The 27,049-nt window shown below is 41.7% G+C and overlaps 1 protein-coding gene across 1 annotated transcript; it reads left to right on the forward strand.

Moving 5' to 3' along the window:
* Nucleotides 1–3,274: 3,274 nt before the first annotated feature.
* On the forward strand, nucleotides 3,275–24,920 carry smg5 (SMG5 nonsense mediated mRNA decay factor). Its single transcript, XM_083990490.1, has 22 exons — nucleotides 3,275–3,687; nucleotides 4,012–4,110; nucleotides 5,937–6,060; nucleotides 7,630–7,786; nucleotides 8,640–8,729; nucleotides 9,109–9,198; nucleotides 10,281–10,359; nucleotides 10,454–10,579; nucleotides 12,868–12,936; nucleotides 13,600–13,826; nucleotides 14,840–14,977; nucleotides 15,423–16,349; nucleotides 17,400–17,569; nucleotides 17,651–17,726; nucleotides 19,062–19,237; nucleotides 20,228–20,386; nucleotides 20,531–20,590; nucleotides 20,808–20,967; nucleotides 21,955–22,045; nucleotides 22,147–22,221; nucleotides 22,328–22,466; nucleotides 23,739–24,920. Exons 1-22 carry the CDS (start codon nucleotides 3,623–3,625, stop codon nucleotides 23,820–23,822), a joined length of 3,381 nt encoding a protein of 1,126 aa, XP_083846616.1. The 5' UTR covers nucleotides 3,275–3,622; the 3' UTR covers nucleotides 23,823–24,920.
* The last annotated feature ends 2,129 nt before the right edge of the window (nucleotides 24,921–27,049 follow it).

Raw genomic sequence — 27,049 nt, forward strand, 5'->3', positions numbered from 1 at the left:
TAGATTTGGGTGACCAAGCAATGTTTGTACATATATAGACTTAACACAATTTTTTTCCAGAAACCTCCATCTGCATTTCTTTGAAAAATTCTCGACCTTGTTTTTGAGTTATTGCGTATCTGACTTTCACTTTAGGTTCATATGGTATATGTTTGCAACGGTTGTCATTCAGAGTTATATATTTATTCCGACAACCCTTATATATTTCTTGAAATTTTGTTCCCCAAATTCTGCCTCTCATGGAGCCTTCTAGCCTTTTATTTAGATGTGGTTAGACTGGCAGATCCTTCCATGAAAGTATACTGTCATCACTTAACATTGCTTGTTTTTGTATAGGTCCTTACTAAATAAGTGTGCCTCCCCCCCCTTATACTCTTACTAACGTTAGATCCATTAACTACGCTGGTCACTCATATTCATACCCCTTGACAAGCCATAGCCCCCCCTCCCCCCGAACTCCTCTATTGTTGTTTTGACAGGACAGACATTTGGGGAATTTGTGTATATTAATGGAAGAGTGGTGTTGAAGAGTGTATTGCAGTTGTATATGGATTTGTTATGAATGTGGATATTCTGATCATTGAATTATTATTGTAATAATGATAATAATTATTGCCACTTTGATTTTATTGATTAATTCCTTTGATGCGGTTGATGGAGATGCCATTGTTCCTTTTTTTTTTTTTTTTTTGGAATACACCGGAATTTATATTTTTCGGGTGGGTGAATCTGGAGATAGAAATACGTAAATAAATTAATAAATAAACAAATAATTAAATTCTTACCTTGAAGTGGAAATGTGTGTTCTGTTTCTGCGCTTATACTACAGTACGGGCGGTTCTCAAAACATCCATCCAACTCTTTCAAAATAAAAAGATTAGTTTCTTTTTTTATTGTCAGGAAGTCCTGTGAAAACATTAAAGCCAACAGTGACTTCAGCTTATTCCTCTCCACTGTTGACCATAAACCACTGAAAACTCATCAGTGAATAGAATTAATACTGCTGGAAATACTCTCTAGTGCACCAAATATAATCTGCAGCCAAACAAAAGAAAATGTCCCCCACATTTACATCATATTTGTGGACAACAACACAAATACTGAATATTGTTAATCTTAACCCTCAAAGTGTATGACACATGGCTTACTGGATTTTTACTGGGATTTCCTAGTTAATTGTTTGAATATGGGAGCCTAAAGTGACATTTAAATTGCTTGTTTTGTCCAACAAACTGTTCAAAACCCCTGAATAGTTCGTCTACCATCATATGAAGAGAGAGAGAGAGAAAGAAGATGGACCTGCAAAAGTTTGTCACATTTCCTTGATGAATGTGACAAAGTAACTGATCGATCATCAAAGATTATTGTCACCTATGACTGATTAACTGCCTGATTGCTTCAGTATTACACTCCATGCATAAGCTCAGAGCATGCATCGTGAGAAACTAAACCATATATCAAGTCAAAAACTCAGAACCTTTACTTAGAGAACTGCTATATATGTTATGGATATAAAAAAAAAAGAGAGAGAAAAAAAAGATTATTGATCTGCTTTGATGGTCATACCTTTCTTCCAATGTTTTCTTTCTAGATCTACAAGCTCATTCGCTTCAATTTAGTAGATCACGGGTGTGTGCCTTGTGGTTGCATCACAGTGCTTGCTCATCTGGGTTGTCCATATTTTTTTCTGCACGTCAGGGCTGTGATTCTTCCCTTGGGGAGTGGAGCAGACCATTTCCTCTGCCTCTCACCAGTTGAGGTGCTGAGAGTGAGGATGGCAGGCGGGAGCTGGTGGACTCGACTGAATATAGAAAGCTTGTAATTATCCTCATCCTCCTACACTTAATCGCCTGCAGTTCCTTAGTGGGTTGGCAACTTCTGAGTTTGGACAGAGCAGGAAAAAAAATGAGCACAATGGAGGAGCAATGGTTCATGCTGTGTAAACAGAACAAACAGGGCCACCAGACTTCCACTTACATCTGCTCCACACACGAGCATCAAATACGCCCATGTACTTATTCTATCCTATTACTCGTAATGTCACCCTGAAATTAACATTATTTAATGTACTGGTGTAACAAGAATCTAACATTCTCCTAATGTATTTATATCAGAATTACATTACTTTTACAATACTGGGGGGAAAAAACATCACATAATGAACCAGAATCTTCGTTAAACTGCTGCTTTTCTCACTGACCATTAGACATGTAAAACCCATAGAAATTGTATTAATCTCTGAGATGATTATCTGTCATCCTGTCATTCAGGGATGCATAAAAATATATGAACTATATGGAAGCGAGCATCTCTCAAAATGTCATTTCTTTATGACTTCAACACTGCAGTTGTATTAAATAATCTTAGATCTTTATAGACCTCTGTTGGCAAACACAGGAATGACACCAACATTAAAATAAACTGGAAGTACTAAAAGTAAGAGATTTACTGATTTATCTCATACTGATATACGTAGCCAATTATATTATATTACCTGTTAATACATAGGGATCACTTTATTGGTGCAGCCGAGAGGTAGTGCTGTCACTACTTGATTTTCTAATATTACATCAGAATTTATTTGTGGATTATGTTTTCCAATAATATTGTACCTCTGCAAAGTAATATTAATTTCTGTCAAAGAATTGCAGTGCAGTGAAAAGTGCAATATTTGCAAAAGTAGCCTATATCATCAAAGCATTAAAAAGCACGAAATGAATGAAGTAAGTTCAAGTACAAGTTACATTCAACCACAAATATAATATAGCAGAATGAGAAAAGGCACACCAGTCTGAGTGACCTATTATGCACAGGGGCTTTGTCAGTTTTGTATTCAATAATTTAATAATAAATCAGTCATTTGATTGACAGCTTGCCAAAGGCTATAGCCTAACTCATTCAACATGTTACTTAGTGTGGAAAATAATTATTGGACTGAATATAATAGGCTATGATCATTGTAAATATAGGATAAAAATGTCCATTTGATGAAACAAAACCTTTGACAAAAAGTGAAGACTTCATCCTTTCTCAAAACTGATTCATCTTAATTTAGTGCCAGCATCATGAATATAATTGCTTGATTGCTTGGTTTTCGTCCTAATCATATTTATGTATATTTCTTTATTGAGATGTTTTCCCCTTCTTTTTTTAATTGTGGGTAGGCGGGTTTTTAATGAAGATTTTCGGCAAAGAGGGTTTTTTACGTTACCTGGCAACCCCCAATGTAATCCCGTGAGTATATTCTTTAGTCTCGCGATACTCAGGCGGTCACTGCCTGATAGGAATAATGGCCGCCTTCGTAGCAATGGCTGGTACGGGGAACAACACAAGGAGCTTATCAGAGCGTTTTAGCTGACCAGGAAGAGCGTTCACTACCGGGCACCCCCTCCTACCCGGGTTCAGAGCGGATGGGTAGAGGGGGACTTGCCAAAGGACACAAGAAACGAAAGAGACTCGGAGAGAAGGGGCAGAGAGCTAACGCTACCTTGGTAGCTAGCGCTAGCTGGTTATCAACACGGTTGTCACCGCCGGGGAACAAACCCGAGTGAGTCGGGGGGGCAGGAGGAAAACGGAGGCTGGACGCTGGAGCGGGTGATCAAACAACCGGACAGTCGCTAATATGAGTGGACCGGGGCAGGACAGCGAGCCAGAGGCGAAAGTCCTTCTCATCAAGCGGCTTTACAGGTAAGTTGGCGAGGCCGTTTCCCCCGAGCTAACCAAGGTGCTAAGTGGACGTTATTGTGCTAAACTCAACGCTTTGTAAGACACATTTCACTAATTGCTCTGGTCAGGGACCTGTCAGGCCAACGAAGACTGGCCTAACATGCTGCCTTAACCTGACAGTGTCATTTAGAGAGGTTTGCTGCATTTGCCACCACAGTCTTTGTTCCTGAGAAATGAAACGGAAGGGATTTTTTAGTGGCTAGCTCCTGACATCCCTTATCGACTTGTAAATGTTTAGCCTTGTGACAATGTGCTGATGCTGTCTCATTTCCCATCGTCACCCAGGGCTGTTGTGGAGTCTGTGCACAAACTGGATGTCATCATCGGCAGTAAAGCATCCTACAGAGAGGTCTTCAAGCCGGAGAACATCAGCCTTCGCAACAAGTATGTCCATCCAGTGTGTGTGTGTGTGTGTGTGTGTGTGTTAAAAAAAAAAAAATAGCTGACATGACTGAGTCTCTGTTTTGCTTTTTTCAGAGAGATGCTCAGTGCCCCTTATTAATTTCACAAGCCCCTGTTACCGTACATCCAGGTCACAGAGACAACTCAACTGGTGATACTATCTCCCACTGAGAAACTGTGATCTCTGTATGATGAGATAAGATAAACATATCACTTTACTCATACTACTGGGAACAGGATCGCTGTGTTTATCTGCATAATCAGCAAACAGAAAGCTCAAAGAGAGAAAGAGGAACTTGGAGGTAAATGTGAGAGACATGACATGATTAATGTCATGTCAGAGAGACTGAGATGAGATGTTATCTAATCTCACAATGCTCAGAGACAATGCATTTTGGATCAACCATATCCCATTGCCTTCAGATGATTTTACACCTGTCTATAGTTCAGACTGAGAACTCTGTAGTCATACATTTGTTATTGTTTTTATCTTGTCCTCTCTGGCATTGCAGAATGGAAGACCCAAGTACAGAGATAGAGATAAAAGAGAAGTACTGCCTCTACTTGCCTAGCTGCATTAACATGATCTTGTCACTGGCTGCATCCATGAAATGCGAACTGAGATTTCACAATATTCTGGCGAATGACTCTGACTTATGAATCAGTTGACACAGATCATGTGAGTCACACAGGCTTCTTGGTGATGCATAAGTTATTATCTTTTGTCCATTAGTGCCAGAATTATCAGTTATAGTTGATGCGGTGTCTGTCAAGCAGTGCTGCAACCAATGATTATTTTTATTGTTGATTTATCTGCTTTGTCTTTGAAATGTCAAACAATTGTGGAAAGAGCTCAAAGTGATGTGTTGAAATGTCTTTCTTTCTGTCTTGTTACTCATCGATGGTCCTGAACCTGAATTTGCACTCGGTTATCTCCTTTACTTAGCATATGCACATATACAGGTGCATCTCAATGATTTAGAATAGCATAGAAAAGTTTGTTTATGTCAGTAATGCAAATGCAATACAGAAATACATTATATAGATCCATTACAAACAGAATGAAACATTTCATGTTTTCATTTATTTAATTTCTTTTGTTTCTAATGGTTATGGCTTACATCTAGTGAAGACCCAAACTTCAGTATCTCAAACAATTTGAATATTACAAAAGACCAATTTAAAAAAGCATTTTTAATATGGAAATGTAATGTTGACCTTCTGAATACTTGGTTGGTGCTATTCGACTTGAACCACTGGAAACTTTTCTAATTCATTGAGATGCACCTGTAAATGAGGTGGACAAAATAATGATACTACTACTACTACTACTACTACTACTAATAATAATAATAATAATAATAATATAAAACATAATACAATACAACAGTACCACAAACTACATCTTCCATAGTGACCCGTGGTTGGCTAAACACCTGTAAGATGGTCAACAAAAAAGTTGAACATGATGAAGTTTATGAGGGTAGAATTTATTGCAGGCCTGGTGTGTTTAACTGCACCTGTTAGTACAGGTGTGTCTAATAAACTGGCAGCTGACTGTATGTTTGGTCCACTGTCATGAAGAGTATGACTCAAACCTGTAAATATTGGCTTCTGTCCAAAAGTTATTAATGTCAGTACAACTTCCGAATAGTTTTCTTTTGATTCACTCATTAATTAACCGCCTATATGTCAAAGTAGGGATGGCTGTGTGCTGTCACTCCTGTCTCGTCAAACTGGTGACCTCACCCAACCGCCTCCTACGCTCATGCACACGTGTGTCTGTTTTTCTTCCTGTGTGTTTCCAGGCTGCGGGAGCTTTGTGTGAAGCTGATGTTCCTCCACCCTGTGGACTACGGCCGTAAGGCTGAGGAGCTGCTCTGGAGGAAGGTTTACTATGAGGTCATCCAGGTCATCAAGACCAACAAGAAGGTAACTGCCCGTGACTTCCTGTTGCGTGTTAGCAAACCACTTTTTAGCTCGTTAACTGGCCCGTCACCTCAGCTTCTGCACAAAGGTCAACTCTAACCCCACATCTGCTGTTTTGTGGTCACTAGCCCGTGAAATACCAAGAGTGTGTACATGATTTGCATGGGCCGTCCCAGTGCACATGTTAAAAAAACTGGACCGACACATTAAAGCCCTTAACACCATGATCATATGTAGTCTCTGCTGGTTGGTTGTTATAAAAAGGTGCAACTCGTGTGTCAGACAAATTATGCAATAAGAATGATGCTTGTGAATATTGAACAGTGTGATAGAGGAACTTACAGAGAATTATTATGTGAAGCTTCACAACAGCCCGCACCTTCACACTCACTTTACTCTCGGTATCGTTTTCAGCTACATCAGGCAGCTGTTTTTTGAGAAAACCCTCGGTGCCAAACTCATCATCCCCTCACACCATCTCACTAGTAAATATATTGGAGCGTTTAGCAGCTAAAGAGCCAGACGTTCCTGTCAGGGCTGGGCAAACACAAAAAACAGAGCAAAAGAAGCAGACTAGACAGTGAATATTGGCCTTGAATCATCAGGTGGACTCCAAATGAATGCAAATGTTATGTTATGTAATGTTATGTAACATGTAGTTGTAACTTTTGTCTCACAACTTCACAACTTTTTTGCTGCCTTAAAGTGGCCAAAAAGAGAGCAGGCTTAAAGCAGATATCAGTGGAATGTTTTTGTTAATATAAGTCCTAAATAGTCCTATTTTCCGTCAGCAATCACTTACATGAAGTATTTCAGCCTAAACACGAGTCTCTCCGTCACTCTGCTCTGCTGTAACCCGAGGAGAAAATTTTCCTTGTGGGATACAAGTGTTATCCAATGAGGAGAGAGAACGGCATGAAGGGCTGTGTGTGCAGCCAAGGGATGCGCGTGAATGTGGTGACGTAGCACGAGGACCAATTGATGCCTGACAAGGGCGGGGGCTGCTAACTCATGGTGCGTTCGAAGAAACTCGTACTTTGTGTTTTTCCTTCCTGTGAAGTCATACCAGTTCGATCTGGTACGAGTTCACGGGTCAGAAGTTACGAGTGGCCGTTATAGGGAACTTTCACAGACAACAGGATGGTAAAAACACGAGCTACGGGTTACCTGGAACGCTACCAAGTCGTAGTTGTGACTTGAAGCTGTAACTTACGGTTTCAAAAGCCTGCCTTGAACGCAGCATTAGCCGAAACGGCCGTGAAGCTGATATCTGCTTTAAGTTATAGAGATTTTAGTGCTTGAATCAGGATATTGGTTGTTTATATGTTGACTTTATATTATATACTTTATTATTGATTTAAGAAGTCTCTTCTTAAAATGCAAAAACCTCAATTCTGACAAGATTTGAGAAGTAATTTTTTCTCGTCATTTTAAATTTGAACAATTCTTTATCTGCATTTAATGTGACCTTTAAATGCTCATGCATCAGTTTTCTATGCTTTAACGAATAGTGTGCTTAGTATTAGCATTCTCGTGAGTTTTTTGTATTTGTTTCTCTTTCCTCCACCGTAGCACATCCACAGCCGCAGCGCTCTGGAGTGCGCCTACCGTACACACTTGATCGCCGGTGTGGGTTTCTACCAGCACCTACTGCTCTACATTCAGTCGCATTACCAGCTGGAGCTGCAGGACTGCATCGACTGGACCCACGTCACAGACCCACTGATTGGTCAGTTGCGCAAAACACATATTCATCCATATATTTGATAAGTCCCTTGGTAAAATGTTGATCACTTGGACAGCCTTTGTCATCGAGGACATTTAACCTTTCACACCAAATAAAATACAGATGTAAATAGTCAAATGTTGCTTCAGTGACATGGCTCACTCAGAGACATGAATGGAACAACCCCATTGTTAACAAGGCTTTTCCTTACTATATCAAATCCAATATTGCCTGAAGAAAAGGTTTACTAGTTTGTTTTAGTTGATTATTAAGTTTAAATTAAGAAATGAACCCAAATCCACAAACTAATAGACTTTTCTTTTACCTTTTTTGCTCCATTCATTTTTCTTTCCTGTGTTTTCTGTTTGTTCTCAAACTTGTGGATTTAATATCTAAACCGCACAACCTCGCTAAATCATCCACGGGGTTAAAGGTCAGCCTTGAATTACAGCTGGTTTTACAATGCCCTCTGTTCAGACTCCTCCGTGTTATCACACCTTTGCCTGTTTGTGTGTCCATTGTTTGAATGTCGTGTCAAGTGTCAGTGTTTCCCCCTGGACTATGCAAAGCAGACAAATATGTGGAGCAGCCAGTCTCTTGTGAGAGACGACAAAACCAGCAGGTGTCTGTGTTTTTAGACATAACGGGGTCTGTAATCCTGTCTTCCTGCACAAAGTATAATTTAATCTTATCAGGACAAAGGAATATCTAACATTCAGGCTCCTCTCTCACTATTGCTTTGCTGGAATTTAAGCTGGTTCTGTTGTTACATAACTCCAAGTCATTCTGGGTAAGTGCATCAACCAAATGCTTGAAATGGAAAAAAAATAATACATTGTGTAATTGTTCCCCGCAGGCCGAAAGAAACCCGTGTCAGCCACCCCTAAGGAGATGGAGTGGGCACAGATGGCCTGTCATCGCTGTCTGGTCTACCTTGGAGATCTAGGTAATAACACGCTTATAGAATATGCAATTGATTCATCTCTTTTAACCAGCTTGTAGAGGTGTGAGACAGCATGTGTGTCTGATTCAGCGTGGGAAATTTTGGCTTAGCTTAAGTGTTTAATTGGCACAGTGCTGTAAGACTTCGATACAGAGATTGTTTTTTTGGTTATACATCATTTATCTGAACATTGTAGAAATATACGGGAGTCATTCATTTGCAACTGGACATTTCTGAAATAACTTGAGATCCATTATCTCTATCATCCTACACCTTTTCTGTTATGGTCCTGTGCTCCTATAGATTTCATGACCAAGACCACTGTATCTGTTCTCTTGTTTCTCATATTATCATGTGTCTTTTTATGTTCTTTCCCCTGCAGCTCGTTACCAGAATGAGCTTGCTGGAGTGGAGGCCGAGCAGCTGGCAGAGAGGTTTTACCACCAGGCCCTGTCTGTCATGCCGCATGTGGGTGAGTGACGTGCAAAATTCTTAACACAGCACTTTGCTGCTCCCGTTGTTGAGGAGAACCGGCGGAGAACGTCAGGAACATTGAGTTTGAAATATAATTTAAATTACCGGTAGGTGGGATTCTTTAGATAATAACAATAGCAAAAATGTTAAACCCATTTGTTCAATAGAAAAAGAAAGAATGGACACTGATTAATAATAATAATTCTTTTTTTTTATATTATTGTGGAACAATGTGATGATCAAAACTATTTAACTCACTTGGGAACTTGGAGGTTGGGACTTGTTCACATCCCTCAGGTCACTGTTGTCTCTGCATAGTAAAATGCTTCAAGGAGCAGCAGATTAGCTTAGCATGAAGACTGGAGAGGGCCAGCCTGGCTCCCTCTAGAGGTGCTTCTTGTTTTTATGCTCTTGCAGTAACATTGAAGGGCATAAATACATTACTTTTTCTTTTTTATATATATATATATTTATTTCAAAATAACGGACAATTTCAGTTTGTTCCTTCATATGTAAATAGCATAAACAAGTTGAGGAACAACAATTGGAAACAAAAACACAAAAGCATAATCATACATATTCATAAATGAGTGAGAAGAAGCTGTGCTTATTGAATCCCAACCCTTTTCCACAAATCATAAATACCAGTAATTTGATCACTTCATTCCATTGTTAGGAAAAAGAGGAAATGAAAAATGCATGGTAAATTAAAAAAAAAAAAGTGTAGTTTTTTGTTTAAACACCATCTTCCCTGTACCTCTCCATCTAATACATATGATTATAGCAGTGAAAAATAAATGGTACAACTTGGTCAGATATTTGATGCCAGCAGTTTTCACTCTCTCTTAATATGTTTTCATTATGAGACAGCACCTCCAGCTTCTGCTACATCATAATGGTTACTTTTCATTAAAAGGAGCACTTCTATACTGCTATTGAAGTCATTTGTGGTCTTGTCTTTTATCACTGCAACATTATCTTAATTTTTTACATTAGCTAATGATTCTCAGTTGTTCACCTCAGACCACTCTAAAGATAAATGTGAATTTATTTACTTAATGCTTCACCCACCATCTGCAGGAATGCCCTTCAACCAACTGGGCACACTGGCAGGGAGCAAGTTCTACAACGTTGAAGCAACCTACTACTACCTACGCTGGTGAGGAACCCTCATGTGCCATTTCAAGTCATATTGGAAATTGAACCAAATCTGATAAGGTACACATCTTAACAGATAATCTATCTGTGCTTAGCATCCAATCAGATGCCCCCTTCGAGGGCGCCTACGGCAACCTGAAGCGCCTATTTGACAAAGCTGCCAAGATGTACCATCAAGTAAAGAAGCAGGAAATGAAAAAGCTGTCTCCATCTCGACAAAGGTGAGGGTGAGGAGGGTGTGGATGATGTCTGGGCTGTTCGGTAAACTGATTAATCCAGTTCATATTGTATGACAAGTCAAATTTTAGATTAGGAATGTTTTGTTATGTGTAAATATGTATAAATTGCTTTAATTAATTCTTGTAGAATCTTTGACGTATGAATTCATTTTGGGCTCCATCCTTGCTGGCTCTGTCTGGACAGCAGTGGTATCACTACTGGTTTTCACTGGTTGCTCAGTTTTGAAATAAGCAGAATGTTTTTGTCTTTACTGTACCGACATCCCCGAGCAGTGGCGAAAGTTGTCTGCTACGGGCCCTAATGCAAAAAAAAAATTTGCGGGCCCTATAATAATAACGGGGGGGGGTGTTAGACTGTAGTATAGGCTACTTCAGGCCTGTGTGGAGCGTGTGTGGCGCACACATAAACACTAAAGACAGAGAAGAAGATGGAAAAGTCCCCTGCTGTATTCAAACTCAAATTTGGGATTAAATGTTGACAGGGAGTTGTGTCAGAGTAAATATCACTGATGATTAAACAGGTGTGATTCAGCCGCAGCGTCTGAGCGACGCGACGGGAGTCGGCCGCTGTTGTTACGTCCAATGTGTCGCCTGCTGCAGCGGTGTGTGTGTGTGTGTGTCTCAGGATACAGGTACAGTGGTGGGGGGCATGACATTATCGTTTTAGAAAAAATCTGTTTTGGCCGTCCAGACGGATACGCTGGGGCGGCGTTTTCTGATTTTCCCACTCTGGGACACGTTTAAAAAAAATACCGTTTTCACCCCCCCCCCCCCCCCCCCCCGAAAACGCCGTCCATCTGGACGCGATGCCGATCTGATAAAGTATTTATCCAGATTCAAAAAAGCCGTTTCCATCTGGACCGGGGCCCTGAGTGAGTGACAGCGCTGTCCGCTGTCTCGGTGCTGAACGTGTCACTGCTCAGAGACACAGAGAGAAAGAGACAGGGAGAGACGGTCAGGGACGACGCTGCGCCGCCGCGTTGCCGACAACAGGAGAACTGTCCTGTCACCGGCTATGCCCGCGCGCATGTTCATAATCCAGAATAACGTTAATGAATTACAGTAATGATGTAAAAGCCAAGATGATTTAATACAGTAGCCTATACCACCAATTGATACTTTTTTTTTTATGTTTTATTAATTAATTTTTTTTTTTTTTTTACCGTTCACCGCGGGCCTTTTTTGGCCACGGGCCCTAATGCAACGGCATTACTTGCATTAATGGTACTTTCGCCACTGTCCCCGAGTCATTTTGATCCAGCCCCAATTGATTTTTGGGGCTTTGTTTAATTACCGACATGTTGTCGCATTTTGAATCACAAAGGCACTCTAACCGCTGGTGGGATTACGCTGCATCTCACTGCAGAGGGATTAGATGATTGACGATCCCTGTGGGGTAATTAGTTTGTTTAAGCAGCAAATGGAACGGGGTTGAGGAGGAATAAAAGACAAATATACAAATGTAGGATGTGGAATGTTTCAGGAGGTTTTTTGTCTCATGGTCTATAGATTAATTTTACATGATAGTTTCTAAAGAGCTGCCAAGGACATGGGGTGCTCGGTAGTTGATTGGTGAGAGCTTGTCCAATGTTGGCATAGCCCCCTGAAGCTCCCGACTGAGACGATATTTTTACTGCATGTCATTCCTTCAGTCTGTCTCTCTCTCTCTACACTGTCGTATCTAATAAGAATAAAATAAAAATGCCCCCAAAATAACTTAAAATAAGCTCTCAAAGACACTTGAATAGGTTTACTTGTTAAGACACACTGTGGCTGTTTGTTCATTTACACTCAGGATTATTTGAAATGCTGTTGTGCATGAAACAAATAAGATTAACAAATTCTTTTGCCACCAGGACAGAAAACAATGTTGTTTTGTTTCATTGACATGAAGCACACTGACTCCGGTGTGGTGTGGTGTGTGTTTGTAATGAAAACTCTCTGCACCTCTTTACTTAGTAAGCTCAGAGATCTGTCTTGACTCTTTATGAGTTTGTTTTTGTTGGCTGTCAGACATATGGAAATTCAATTATATGTCTATTACTGAAGTCACAGTTAAAGGAGGCGTTGTACTGAGAGGTGTTTTTTTTTTCTGTTCAAATGCACTTAGGTGTCAGACTATTAGAAGATACTCTGAATATAATGAGGTCCGGTACAACACCACCTCTAACTGTGACCAGGAGGTTTAAACGTTATTAGTTCATTAACACCTCTATGACAGTGTGTCTGTGACGGAATTGTGTGTAATCAGTTTGCGTAATTTCTTGCAGATCAAAGGACATTAAGCGCCTCCTGGTGAGCTTCATGTACCTCCAGAGCCTGCTGCAGCCCAAGAACAGGTGAGCCAGCTTGTGCCTGACTGGCAGCAACAACCTAAAGCAACCTTTTGTTTTCACTGCACTTTTAATCCCAACCCACTGATTGTATACAACTCAATCAAATATTTGAATTTGTTAAGTATGAACTTAGGTGAAGAAAATCCAGTGAACCCAACACGGTGATTCTCCAGACAAAGTGTTTATACTTTTCATGAGCAAATATAAAAGGCCACACGAATGAGCACATAATACAGTCAACCTGTATAGCCTCTTGAACCACTATATTTTTCTCATTGTTAAATTGTGTTTACCTTGTATTTTTTTCAACACATCACTTGTCTTTTTTTATTTTATTTTAGTTTCATTTTTTGCTTTGTAGTGGTACTTGTTTTGTTTTTGTGTCTCTGTATCTGATCATGTGTTTCAATTATTGGTCGTACATAATTTTTTATATACTGTACATTGTTTGAGCAATCTAATTGTAGATAATTTTTGTTTGTTAATTTGGTTTTTGCTTATGCTGTGATTGTGTATTCCTATTGATACATATTTTAAGTGAACCCCAGGAAGAATAGTTGATGTGTACTGTATCAGCTAATGGGGATCCAAATAAAATAGATCCAAATAAATCAATTAAATTATTGTCATTGTGCTGTTTCCCCTCCCGTGTCTCTGTCTGTGCAGTCTGATGGAGACGGAGCTGACGTCGCTCTGCCAGTCGGTGCTGGAGGACTTCAACCTGGTGCTGTTCTACCTGCCGCCTCCAGCACACGGCGGTGCTGGCCACTCCCCCAGCGAGGAAGAGGAGGAGCAGCAGCACGCCGACAGCTCCTGTCCCGTGCTGCCCGACACCCTCATCTTCAAGATGGTGGTAACTTGTCTGATGGTGGTGCACAGCCTGAAGAGAGGAGGTCAGTGACATGTTAAGCTCATCCAGACTGTGGCTGATTGTACGTGTTTATTTTGATAATTATTTCTAGCTTTCAAGTAGTAAAGCAACAGTAGTGGTGGTCTTTTCACTTTATATCAGAGGCCATGTCGGTCTATAGCATATGCAAATAAGAATAATTATGAAAAATTCCATAATAAGTTTTTAGCTGTATACGACTTAAACGTCTCCTGTTTAAAGGGATAGTTCAACATTTTGGCAAATTGGCCTGTTGCCATAATCCCTATAGTCATAGCAGTAGGTTCGTTACCTTTAATTGTAGGTGCAAGATATTTTTAGAACGGCGAAGCAGAGCTGCGAGCTGCTTAGAGCTACGCTATGGAGGCTAATGGGATTTCTTGGTTTCCCTCATCAAACTCATCAAATACACAATCCAACAACTCCAAAACGCTCTGGTGGACAAGTTGTGACCTGCACATTCACCACGCTATGAGATAACAACGGAACGTTAGTTGTTTTCGAGGTAAATTCATGCAAAACCGCTGATGCGCGTACCCGTGGGGGCAGTTATTTCAGTTTTGTCTCGAAAACAACTCTGTCTCCTAACGTTCCGTTATTATCTCATAGCGGGGTGAATGTGCAGGTCACAGCTTGTCCACCGGAGCGTTTTGGAGTTGTTGGATTGTGTATTTGATGAGTTTGAAAAATAGCTTGCACCGACAATTAAAGGTAACAAACCTACTGCTATGACTATAGGGATTATGGCAATGGGCCAATTTGCCAAAATGTTGAACTATCCCTTTAAATCGTATACATATGAGACACCTGTCCCTCTCTCCTGTTTTATGTCCTCATTTCCTGGGGGGTGGCTTATCAACAACTATGAATATTTAAACAGTCAAATAAAAACATAAACTTATCCAAACAGTTCAATAATATTAATGATGATAATAATAATCAAACAAAATATACAAGAATGGCTCTAATATCTCCACTGTAAAGGTGATGATTGTTGTTGGTCTATTGTGTCTTCAGGGTCGAAGCAGTACAGCGCATCCATAGCTTTTACTCTGGCCCTGTTCTCCCACCTGGTGAACCACGTGAACATCCGGCTGCAGGCTGAGCTGGAGGAAGCGGAGAGCCAGGTGCCTCCACTTCACACGGACGCCACAGGTAAGAGAAGGAGAACCCTGTCTCCTTATGTGCAGAAAAAACATTCTCACAACTGCATTTAGATGTTCTAAGAAAAAAAAAAATCCTCCCGCGTCACCACAGAGGAAAACTCCAAATGCCTGTTCAGTGCGTCAGTCCCAATTTGTCCTCATCAGCCACATCTTGTAGGATATAAGTGGTGCTCTTTGTGGTTTCAAGTCTTTTGGGAGAACTACAGCCGTATGTGAAGTTCCTCTTTTATTATAATGTATTTACCCACTCATGTCCTGGCTCGGCTGGCTGTCAAGAATTGAACACATTTATTTACTCTGTCTGACGTACTCTTTTAGGAATAACCCAGCGGAGAACATTTTGTTTTTTCATGTGAAATATCTTGTTAATGCAAAAGATTTCAGAGAAACGTCGTTCACAATCACAAACGGTGAATGTTTCCTCTCCTGTCTAGATGACCCGGAGGTTAAGGATCCGTCAGCTCCCCCGACGGATCAGTGTGATGAGAAGCCTCTGCAGAACGGCTCCCTGGAGCAAGAGGATGAGGAGGAGGAGGCGGCAAAGGATGGAGATGGCTGCGAAAGGGTTAGCGCCAAAAAGCACAGCAGCGCGGAGGAGCAGCGCAAGTCGGAAGAGGACAAGCAAAGGCAGAAGAAGAAGTACACCCGCCTCTCTCGACTCCGCCGACGCCGCTGCGCCCGCAAGGACGGCCGCGGAGAGGACGAGAGCGACCTCAGCGAAGGCTTTGAGAGCGAAGAAGACGAAGACGAGGACGAGGAGAAGAGAGGCCGCGCCGACTCGACAGGAGGCGCCACGACGGCACCGCCCCTCAATCCTTCCTCCGTCAGGAAGGTGACCAAGAGGGACCCTCTGGGCGAGGAGGGAGGCTGGGGCAGCGGCTCCGAGGAAGAGGAGGAGGAAGGAGGGACGGCGTTTGACGTAGAGACCGACTCGGACATGAACAGCCAGGAGTCCCGCTCGGATCTGGAGGACATGGAAGACGCGGAGAACTCGGACAACTTGGAGGGTCAGGCCCGGGAGCATCAGGAGGAGGAGGAGGAGGAGGAAGACCAGACCAAGGAAGAGAGAGCGGACCGGGACGGCGAGACCCCTCCCACCACGAACGGGCCGCTCACGCCCAGCGACTCCAGCATCAGCAGCAACCTCCAGGCCATGTCCTCGCAACTCTTCCAGGCCAAGCGCTGCTTCCGCCTGGCGCCCACTTTCAGTAACATGCTGTTGAGGCCTCAAGCCTCCTCTTCCTCGGGTATCCCCACTCCCACTGACGCCTCTGCTCCCCCGTCCCAAGAGACTCCCCCGCCTCCTGGGGATTCACCCACTAACATGAACCCTGGTACTGCCAATGGAACCAATGAACATGGTAATGTGCTTTTTTTTTTTTTTTACATTGAATCTGTAGTTTTGTTTGTTTATCTGTGGATTTTTTTTTTTTTTCCAATTTAAAGGGATAGTTCACCCAAAATTGAAATTTCACTCATTATCTACTCACCCTCATGTCGACTAAGGGCTGGGAGAAGTTTCAGAGTTATCCGTGCCTTCTCTGAGTTACAGGGGGTCTCGGCGTAGCAGTGCATGTCCATATAACGGTTGCAAATAGATACCAATTGTCTTCGTAACAAAAAGACACACCAAAAAACATCCAAATACCTCCATGCTGCTCGTATGTAATGTCCGTCTTGTATTGAAGCCCCGAAATGCGAAATTGTTCAGAAAAAAATTAAATAAGTCTATATTTCAAGCTTGTTTTGTAGCGGAAGCTTCTCGAAGCTCCTCTTCCGGGTTCGTCAAATGTGGACAAACTGGGAAGAGGACGGACCCTGGTTCGTCCAAATTGGATGAACCGGGAAGAGGAGCTCCCGCTACAAAACAAGCTTGAAATATAGACTTATTTAATTTTTTTCGGGACAATTTCGCAATTCGGGGCTTCAATACAAGACGGACATTACATACAAGCAGCATGGAGGTATTTGGATGTTTTTTGGTGTGTCTTTTTGTTACGAAGACAGTTGGTATCCATTTGCAACCGTTATATGGACATGCACTGCTACGCCGAGACCCCCTGTAACTCAGAAAAGTCACGGATAACTCTGAAACTTCTCCCAGCCCTTAGTCGACATGAGGGTGAGTAGATGATGAGTGAAATTTGAATTTTGGGTGAACTATCCCTTTAAATAATATGAAATGAATAGAATTGATAAAGAAAAGTATAAATTAGTCTCATTACATTAATAAGAAACAACACATCAGTATAACTATTAAAAAAAACAGACTGAAGAAGTTGATGCTCATATCATTCATATCATAATTACAGGGTTAGGGTTACAACAACTATGAATAAATAGTAACATAGATGTATCATACATTCACAAAGATGTCAAATCAAAGTTTTACTCATCCTTTTTGTCTCCAGATTTGGACTCTGACTCAGAAGGAAGCCAGCACAGCACTCAGTCAGTGCATAGTGAAAAAACCCTCCTAGAGAAGCTGGAGATCCTGACCAATCAGGGGCTGATCCAAGTGGTGAAGGTTTTCCTTGACTGGCTAAGGACCAACACTGACATCATCCTCATGTGTGCTCAGGTAAAGGGCGCAGCGGCTCACCGACATCTCAGGAGGAGTGTATAATATTTGGCCAGTTGTAATCCACTGTTCTCTCCGCAGAGTTCTCAAAGTTTGTGGAACCGACTGTCTGTGCTGCTCAACCTGCTACCAGATGGCAGCAAGATACTCGAGGCTGGTGAGTTACTGGTGGACTGCACTGCACAGAGATTCATACTTCCCACAGCAGCAGTCAGGGTTTGAGGTTCATCATAAATCTGCCTTATTTTCCTCTGTGATACTTGCTCATATAATTGTTCCAAGTCAGATTTGGCAAACCCGCATCACCAGATAAAGCTGTCGTAACTCGTTTGTTCCAACTCTGTGAACAGTAAACTCAAAATGTTATGTAATTGTAGAACCGTTCTGTGACAGAAGTAGAGCTGGAATGGTTTGGTATGCAACAACTCTATGCCAGTGGTGAAGGGGATGTGACAGCCACGCGACAAATAAGAATATGTTCCATTATATTCCACACCTAGACTTTGCCCATAAATAAAAAAAGGCTTCCCATGTGCACAACACTTTTGTGCAGTTTTTCAATGCACTTGGCAGGTAGGTTGTCTCACTTCCGGCTATCTCTTCATGTAATCCCAGACTGAGTTGATGATGTCATCAGGGACCAGACCATCTGTTGCATTTCTCCTTCTTCTTCTTGTCGCTGTATATTAATTCTTAACTAGAAAATGCATTTCCTGAAGAAATGGTGTGTGAATGCTGAAGCAATACTGAAAAGGGCTGAAGCTAGAAGTAGAACTTGTAAGCTGAGAGATGAATGGATTTAAAAGGGTTAAAAGGAGTAGAAACGTTAGTCTAAGTCTATTCAACTATATTGAAAACTGACAGCTCAAAAATATTGTTGAAGCAATAGCAATAGCAAAAGCGATCTTGTTAGAAGGATGGTTGAAAATATGTTCAAAATGGTAAAATGAGTAATTTGAAAACTGACAGCACCACAGACCGTCTCAACCAGACACAGAGTAGGTAAATGTACGAGAGAACATCTGTGTGTCAACCTGCCCTCAGTAGTTGCCATGGTGATTTTAACTTTTTGGTTTTACTAGGTGACACGGTGATACATACAAATGTATGGGTCACTGGCACATCACACTCTGAAGAGGGAAGAATATGATTTCTACATTCAAGTTTTAGTTTTTTTTTGGTTGATATCTGTTACATGCTAAAACAAAAAATTTGATAGTCCTTTTCCCTACATCACATTCGTTTTTTTCTTAGTAAAAGAAAGACAGAAAGGAGATCACTCATAAATGTCATTTGAACCTTATTATATCGTTATCTAATTATCTGGTTTTCTAATGAAAAGTATAATCATTCAGTCAATTGCAGTAGTACCTGTATCAGAGAATGTCTCACATAATATTTCTCTCCCTGTGTAATTTCTTTTCTTTTTCTCTTTGTGCCTCTGCTCTGAGTGTTGAGCTCATTTCTTCATATATCCATGTGTGTTTTGCAGAGCTTGGCCTGAACGCAGAGGTGACCGAGCTGGTAAATGAGTGTGAGCAGCCGGGTCTGGTCCAGAGTCTGCTGCTGCCTGAGGATTTGGCTCTGCGACACCTGCCTGCTCTGAGCGTAGCCCATCGCCGCCTTGACTTTAATCATCGTAACCCTTCCCTCAACCCCCTGCAGGAGGTAAACACACACACAGGATTCATCTTTTATAGATAATTCAGTGTGGATCAAGAATTAAGAAAAACCCATTAGCTCAGCTGTACAAATTAACTAAAGCTTGTTGTACAAACACAGCATGTTTTGATAGTTGGTTTTTATCAGTGGGCCATTGTTGTCTGACATTCTAGCAACACATAGTAGAGCATGTAGAGAACGACCCGGAACGAATTTCCACTGCTTTTTGCAGGGGACAATAAAGGTTTTCTGATTCTGGTCTTACTTTGAAAAGACCTGTCCTTATGTTTTTTTTCTTGGCAACACTGAACAGTTCCAATATCAAAATTGCTCACTGGACAATACTCCAAAAGCTTTCTTGCAGGATCAATGAAAATCTTCAAACCTTATATTTGTAACCTGAAGCCCTGAGTCTGACCAACCGTCTCCTCGCTGAGATGGAAAGTCCAAGACCGAGACCAAACCAGACCAATTTCAAGACCATTACTGTATTCAATTCCAGTACTCATAATAATGATGTGACCTGATTAAAATCATTCCTCAGCTAAAAAGAAAAGTTAATTTGAATTATGTTAAAGTTGCAGATGTCACTGCAGATGTGGTCTTGACTGGTCTTGAGAAAAAAATCCCGCTGCAGCTTGAACAAGATCAAGTAAAAATGTAGTTGATTCCAAGACAAGACCAAGACCGGTCTCGAGTACCACAACACTAACTGACACATTACCACCTTAAACACTGAGCTAAGATGGGTTTAACGTTGTGTAGAGCTGAAGGGTGGAGTGATAAGTCTTGGGTTCGTCACCATGAATGACACCTCATTACCTGCCTAGTTCACATAAAAGCTTTAACGCACTGACATATCTACAATCTATGTTTAACATATGTAGGCACTGAAACATCCAAATTATCCAACATGTGTCGACACCATCCAGTCAGTCTGTTACAATATAAAAGCTCTAAATCTTTGAAACACTTTCCTCCATCTCTTTCCTCCAGTGTGTGGTGCGGGTCTGCTGCATTCGCAGTTTTGGCCACTTCCTCACAAATCTCCAAGGCAACGTGCTGCACTTCAACCCAGAGGCTGGCATCTTCACCAGCATCAGCCAGTCGGAGCAGGATAATCTGGTCCAGCAGGCCAAGGCCCAGTTCCGAATGGTGAGTGACATCTGACAGAGCAGTGTCCGGATCATTCCCCTGTGAGAGAGTTTAGATGGTTTAATGGCCTGGAACTGAAACATCACTTACTCGTGCTGTCCCATTTGACGTTAAACCAACCTCTCTTTATCTGTAATTGTCCAGGCTGAAGAGGAAGCTCGTCGAAATCGCTTAATGAGGGATATGGCCCAGCTCCGACTACAGGTTTGTACATTATCACTGTCCAGACTGTTTACCCTGTCTGTGTTTCCCTGTGAGCAGCAACTCAGCGCTGACGCAGCCATCGGCCAGCCAACATCCATTTAAATCTCACTAAAACAGCCCTGGGATAGTCACGTTTCTGTCAACATAAAACCCGTATATCTTGTACATCGATCACACATCAGCAGCTGATGGTTTCTCTTTGTCCGATTCCTTGCAGTTGGAGGTGTCGCAGCTAGAGGGCAGCCTTCAGCAGCCCAAGGCCCAGTCGTCCATGTCCCCCTACCTGGTGCCAGACACAGCTGCTCTCTGCCAGCATCTGAACCTGATCCGGCAGCTGGCCGGCAGCGGCTGCTTCATCATCATCATCCCACGGACAGGTCAGTGCTCTGCCTCCTCCGCTGTAGCAGCAGGAGAGGATGAGGTGGTTGGTTCAGGCCCATATTGTGACATTTACCTCACCGAGTGGTCTGGAACAAGGGGTGTGTCTGGACTTTTCTCATGATCCCTGACTTCACTGTAGAGAGAGAAAGGGATGATTGTGCAAATGCATTTAAAAAGTACTTCTACATCTCTTCACTAAAATTTGAATTCAGTCTCACACAGTTACTTGAAATTAGACATGACGGCAGCATTAAACAGTGTTTCAGACATTTAAAAGTTTCACATAGGCCTTGGAAGATATTAAATAGCCTAAAAGTTAATGTCAATTAATTTCATTGTTTTCTCTTGACTGCTACATTATTTTGTGTTTGAATGAAAAGTTGGACAGATAGTGGACAAAGTGCTAATTCTGTCCTTTTTTGTATGTTTTCACTCACACACTACTGTGTTATTCAACTGCCACAGAAGTTAAGAGACATTTCACTTCATAACATGCACATATTGAGTTTAGCAACAACAAAAATTGAGTGACCTTGCACAAATGAATACATTTACAGTTGATTAGTCCACTCATCTTCCTCTAATGTATTTAATTATATCCTTAGGGATTAAGGTCAGTGCTGCAGAGATCAACTGAAAAATTGTGATGATGAATAATTCTAGACAGTTTCATTCCTAATTGTTTTCCATCATACTTAAATTCTTTATTACACAGCAGGTGTTAAATTTACCTCTGTGAATAGTGAGAACTTCAGCTTGGTGAGCTTTGCAGAAACCCTGAATATTACAGACATGCATTCACAGTTTGCTGACATGTGATTCACACTGCATGTGTTCAGAGGTGCTGGACTGCACTGAGCCTGAACACACTGGTTTTGGCAGTGATATAAAATTCAAAGTCAATCTCTGACTTGCATTCAGACTGTTGGGCTGAGTCAGCCTGTTTGCTCAGGTAATTGATCCATACCACTTGTGTGTTGCAGTGATTGATGGACTTGACAGACTGAAGAAGGAAAACGCTGGTGCAAGGGACGGCATCCGCTTCCTGGAGTCTGAGTTTCGCAAAGGCAACAGGTGTGTATCTGTTTTTTTTTTTAAATAGTGAAAGTTCACTTTTCCACCTTAAATCTTCATTGTTATAGAGGCTGTCTTAATGTTCTTGGTTCCTTCCATAGGTACATTCGCTGCCAGAAGGAGTCGGGTCGAAGTTTTGAGAGGGATAAACTGAAACGACAGGACATTGAAGCCTGGTAAAACCTCGCCTCCATTCTGATCTGATTTTTTTTCTCATTCTCACTGGATCACTGAGCTGGCCTCGAACTAAGACTTTGACTGGTCCTTCTTTTGTGTTTCTAGGCATCTATACAAGATGGTGGACAGTTGTCGTCAGTTGACAGTCTCCCAGAACAACGGGGATGAAGATACAGCCGGCATGGTGACCATTCTTACCGGCCATCAAGTGGAGGAGCTTTGCACTCGGTCAGCCGCAATGAAGGTCAGTCACTCTGCGTTTTGTTTGATTATTGATATGGACTGACACTCAAGAGCCGCCCTTTTCCCCTAAACACAACCAAGTTAAACTGCTCAGTTTTTACTGCAGTGCTGCCATCTATGGACTGTGTTCATCACTGCTCTGTCCTGGTTTTGCAGTATTAGTAGTAGTATCTGATTTACTGATAGAAGTGAAGGTTCTGTCAATTTAAAGAGGAACTATGTAGGATTTGTATCTTAACTGTGCTACATTTTTACCTGGATTAAACAGCTTTGGAGTAATTGTGATGGTTTAATAAATGCCTTAACTTGTTACAAGGGAGAATGGAGGCTGTCTGCCTTCCACTTATTGCGTCTCTTGGCTGAAAAACAACTTTGCAAGATCGGGGCCGCCGCCTCGTTGTCCCAGCTCTCGTCTCTGCACAAACACGCCCCGTAACCTGTAATCTCTGGTTTATGACAGATAAAACTACACAAACACGTCGTAACATCATATATGATATATAACGTTACCTTCCACTCTGTTGATTTCTTTCTGGCCGGCTTTGTTGTAAACAGACGCACATAGGAGGAGGGTTAGCAAAACAGTGAAAAAGGGACCAGACTTATATAGTTCCTCTTTAAAATGTTCATACAGGTTCCACAGACCTAAACCATCTTAAAACTGAGATTCTTAGTGAGTGTAAAGACAAACTTTTTACTATTAACATTCAGCTAGAAATGAAAATATGATCCTGATTGACTAACGATGCTATAATGTGCTGTAATTTTTTTTATATATATATACTGAAATCTTTGTGACATAGATAAAGCTCTTCAGAAAGATCCACTAGACTGATTTATCCTCTTTTTTTAGGGACAGCACATTTCTAGTTTTTTACTTCTCAGCTAATCACTGTTGGAAGAAATTAGAACCTGGCTTTTAATTATTGATCAATATTTGCTTATCAAAGACACCTAGGCATACTTGTGAGCTGGCAAGTGATGTGACATGTCCATCTTTAAGGTTGTTTATGGAACGAGAGAGAGATACTGTATACTTTCTCCCTTGCACACAGTTCATTGCTGCTAAAGAGGACTTTTCATTGTCAGCCTCTTCTTATTCTTAGAGTTGATGAGCAGATTCATTGCTATGGGAATGATTGTTAGTTGCAGCCCAGTTAATACATACCGTGGCCAATTGATTTCACTGACCTTTTTTCTTCTTCCTTTCTGTTCAATAGAAAGTTGTGTTTTATCTAAAGTTTTGTATTTCAAATGTTTTTTCCCCTGCTAGGCGGCGATGCAGGCGGCGGGCTCGGCGGGCATGGAGCTGAAGAACATCGTGGAGTTCTACCGCCAGTGGAAGGAGATCGGCTGAGAGGTCAAAAGGGGGGTAGCTGTCAGTGCTGCGAACAGCTGATCGATCACAACACTCGCTCCCTCTCTCTCTCTCCCACTCTTTTGCTCTGTGTGTATCTGCGTCTCCAAAGGCAAAAAATAAATAAAAAAAAACAACTCAAAAGAAAGCTGCCTCGAAGGAAAAGAGTTAAAGCTTTGATGGCTGGAAAAGTAAATACAGTGGAGTAAAAAAAAAAAAAATAGAGAAATGCGGGCGAAATGGCGCTATAAGAAAAAGCAGATCTCCCACTCCCAATCCTAAACATAAAGAGTGACCCCTAGTGGTCAGGGGTGAGGAAACAGTGGGGGATGCTACACAACTTTTAAGTGCCCCTGGTTCACATCCTAACCAGGAATACACTGTATATGTTAGCAAACGAGTACATACGTGTCGAGAGAGAAACCACACACACACATAAACACACTCGCGCTCAGATGAATCCATATAGATATTTAGAGCAGTGGTTTGGATTTCTGTTCCCCCCCTCTCCTCCTCCTCCTCCCCTCCCCTCCCCTCCCCTTTCCCTTCAGTCTGTATTTGAGAAGCGGGGTCAGGAACATGCGAGTCTGGTAGGGCTGCGATTTGTAAAGTGGGGGGTGTATGGATGGAGACATCTTTAGAGATGGAGGATGACACACTCTGTCTACCTGACACCCCCAGTCTTCCAGCCTTCAAAAACAAACCAGTGGTTCTCGTAGCTCATAGGCTGGAATGGTTGAGGAAGACAGATGTACACTTCTACGGGATCGGTTTCTTTCCTATGTGGCTTTTTTTTTTTTTTTCATTTGGTTTTGTTTTTCTTTATTTGCGGTGTACTTTTGTGACCAGTGACTTATGTATTGTGCTATCTCTGTATGAGAAAATGAGAAAAAAAAAAACACATGACAGGTGTCGCCCTGTTAAAGGTTTTAATTTGGATTTTATTTTTGTACCCAAATGATGTTGTTTATTTTGCTTTTTGTAAGCTAAATCTGAATGATATATGCAAGAATGTCTAAGCGAAAGGGAAAGGGTTGTTATGGTCTGTTGATCCACTGAACAAGTTCTTCAGATGTGAGGAAGGAAAAAACAAACAAACAAGAAGAATACGGAATTTATTTATCAAGGTGTCGTGTTGGAGGGAGGAGGGAGGGAGCAGCTGATTAAGCCTCACGTCGTAGCTAGTCAGTCGTAAAGGAGACTCCCGAGAGAGAGGATCAGATGACTTTCCCTGAGGAATGTGGGTTGTGTTTGGACCCCTGTAAACTCCTAAAAATGTATCCCATCTACATCACCATTTCCATAGTGACTGTCCCATCATGCACAGTGCAAAAGAAAACCAGTATATGTGTGTGGCCATGCATTGAACAATAAAAAGAAACTCATAAGCTGCTGATTTCTGTCTTTCTGTCACCTCTCTGATGCTGCTGTCGACCTCCAGTCGTCCCCTCAGGCACTGGTGGGAGGGAGCATGAAATGTGAATATTAAATATTCAATTTAAATGCTTTTTTTATTACAATGTAGACTAAATGTTTGGCTTGTAATACCAGTTTCACTTCTTCAAAAACAGAAGTGTGTTCTCTTGTTACCACTACCATGCGTTTTCTATAAATCTCGCCAAAATAAAAGTGCAATTCAACATGCACTACTCACAAAAAGTTAGGGATGTTTGGCTTTTGGATTAAATTTCAGAATGCACTATAATCTTTCCAGGTGAACTTCATTCAACCTTCTCTAAACTTTTGAATGCACATGTCCACAATTGCTCAATGTTTCAGTACTTATTGAATAACATGCTGTTCTCTAACAAGGTGATTAACCACAAACATTACAAGCACCGTCTGATTTAGTGATTCAGTGACAACTGAACCACTAAATGTTCTGGTTCAATGACAATTTGTATACAGTCCTCTTCTCTCTCCCTCTCCTCTCCACCATGTTCACATGTTGTCATCATGAGACCAAGACAACACTTTGATCAAATTGATCAAGTTGAGATTTTTGTTGTGCTATAGCCACCACTGTTGTTAGCTTTTGTTTGAGATAAAGAAATTACCATAGCATCCTTCTACTTAAAAGGCTTTCATGATAGAATATCACCATAGCATGAACTTTTTATAGGATATTCTTGTCAAATATCCCTAACTTTTGTGAGTAGTGTTATTAGGATTATTCAGACTGATTAAACCAAGTCAGTGTAAATACAGCAAAGAAACTCAATGAAACCGTGGAGGTGTAACAACAGTGTGCTCTGAAGTTACATAAGACTTTTATCAAGCCAAACATTCTTTGGTCCTTTGACAGTGGAGCAGCCTGGATACTGATACTGATCCTGCACCTAACATCCTCAGAGTGAACCTGAGCGACCTACACCCTCACAACCCCCCTCCCCCCAAAACACCTGTCTGCCTCCTCTCTAAAACTAGGTCTCCATGTGCCTCCACTCTTTCTCTCCAGTCCCCCCCCCCCTCTCTTCCATCTCTTGTGTTCCTCTGTTCCGGGCCTCATGCCCACCACCACCGCCACCACCAGCCCAACACACAGAATAACCAATCCCCTGTCAGCAGGGTCAGTGCCACCCTAACAGGAGACGGCTGGCACTGCTGCCGGCCCAATTTTTTTTTTCTGCTGGGTAAGGGGGTTGGGAAACCTCACTGACCCAACGCAATCCTCTTTCTGGGAGCCCATGAAGCTGTAGGGCTGCAGAGAGGTCTGGGAGAGTGGACGGACGGATCTGGCTGCTGGGACAGGATGAGAGGTTTAAACATGCACAAGACAAATTAGTTTGGATTCCTAACTTTAAGTTCAAAGTGCCTGTGATCTGTCTGAGAGATGTCCATGCAGGGGTCAGTGCTTGCAGTGGGTAAATGCCTCGCCTGCTTGGAGTTTATGTGTGAGTAACTTTCCTTTATTTGACTCTTTGAAAAATGTCTGGGCCTAAACTTACTGTACTGGTCATTTTTCTGCACAGCAGCATCTTCATGCATTTTGCACAGGACTGATGTTGTCCATGTTTGCCCCCATGCTAATGATGCTGGGGCTCTTGTCCCCTCTGCCTCGTCTCCCAACCGAGAAAGACAAGCTTTCTTTTCTTTGCAACATCCAATAGAAAAAAAGTCTCAGCCCTGAGGGAGGGATTTCGACATCGGAGGGTCCAGTATTGTTTTTATTCGTTGGCTGCAGGAATGTGCGGAGGGAGAGGAAGAGAGGCGGGTGTTTGGTACAG

The sequence above is a fragment of the Trachurus trachurus genome (assembly GCF_905171665.1).
Source record: "Trachurus trachurus genome assembly, chromosome: 16".
Taxonomy (NCBI): domain Eukaryota; kingdom Metazoa; phylum Chordata; class Actinopteri; order Carangiformes; family Carangidae; genus Trachurus; species Trachurus trachurus.

Coding starts and splice junctions, on each gene's coding strand:
- smg5 (XM_083990490.1), top strand. CDS start 3,623: ATGAGTGGACCGGGGCAGGACAGCGAGCCAGAGGCGAAAGTCCTTCTC. Junction 7,787..8,639: donor CGTCACAGACCCACTGATTG/GTCAGTTGCGCA, acceptor TGTTCCCCGCAG/GCCGAAAGAAACCCGTGTCA. Junction 14,978..15,422: donor ACTTCACACGGACGCCACAG/GTAAGAGAAGGA, acceptor TCTCCTGTCTAG/ATGACCCGGAGGTTAAGGAT.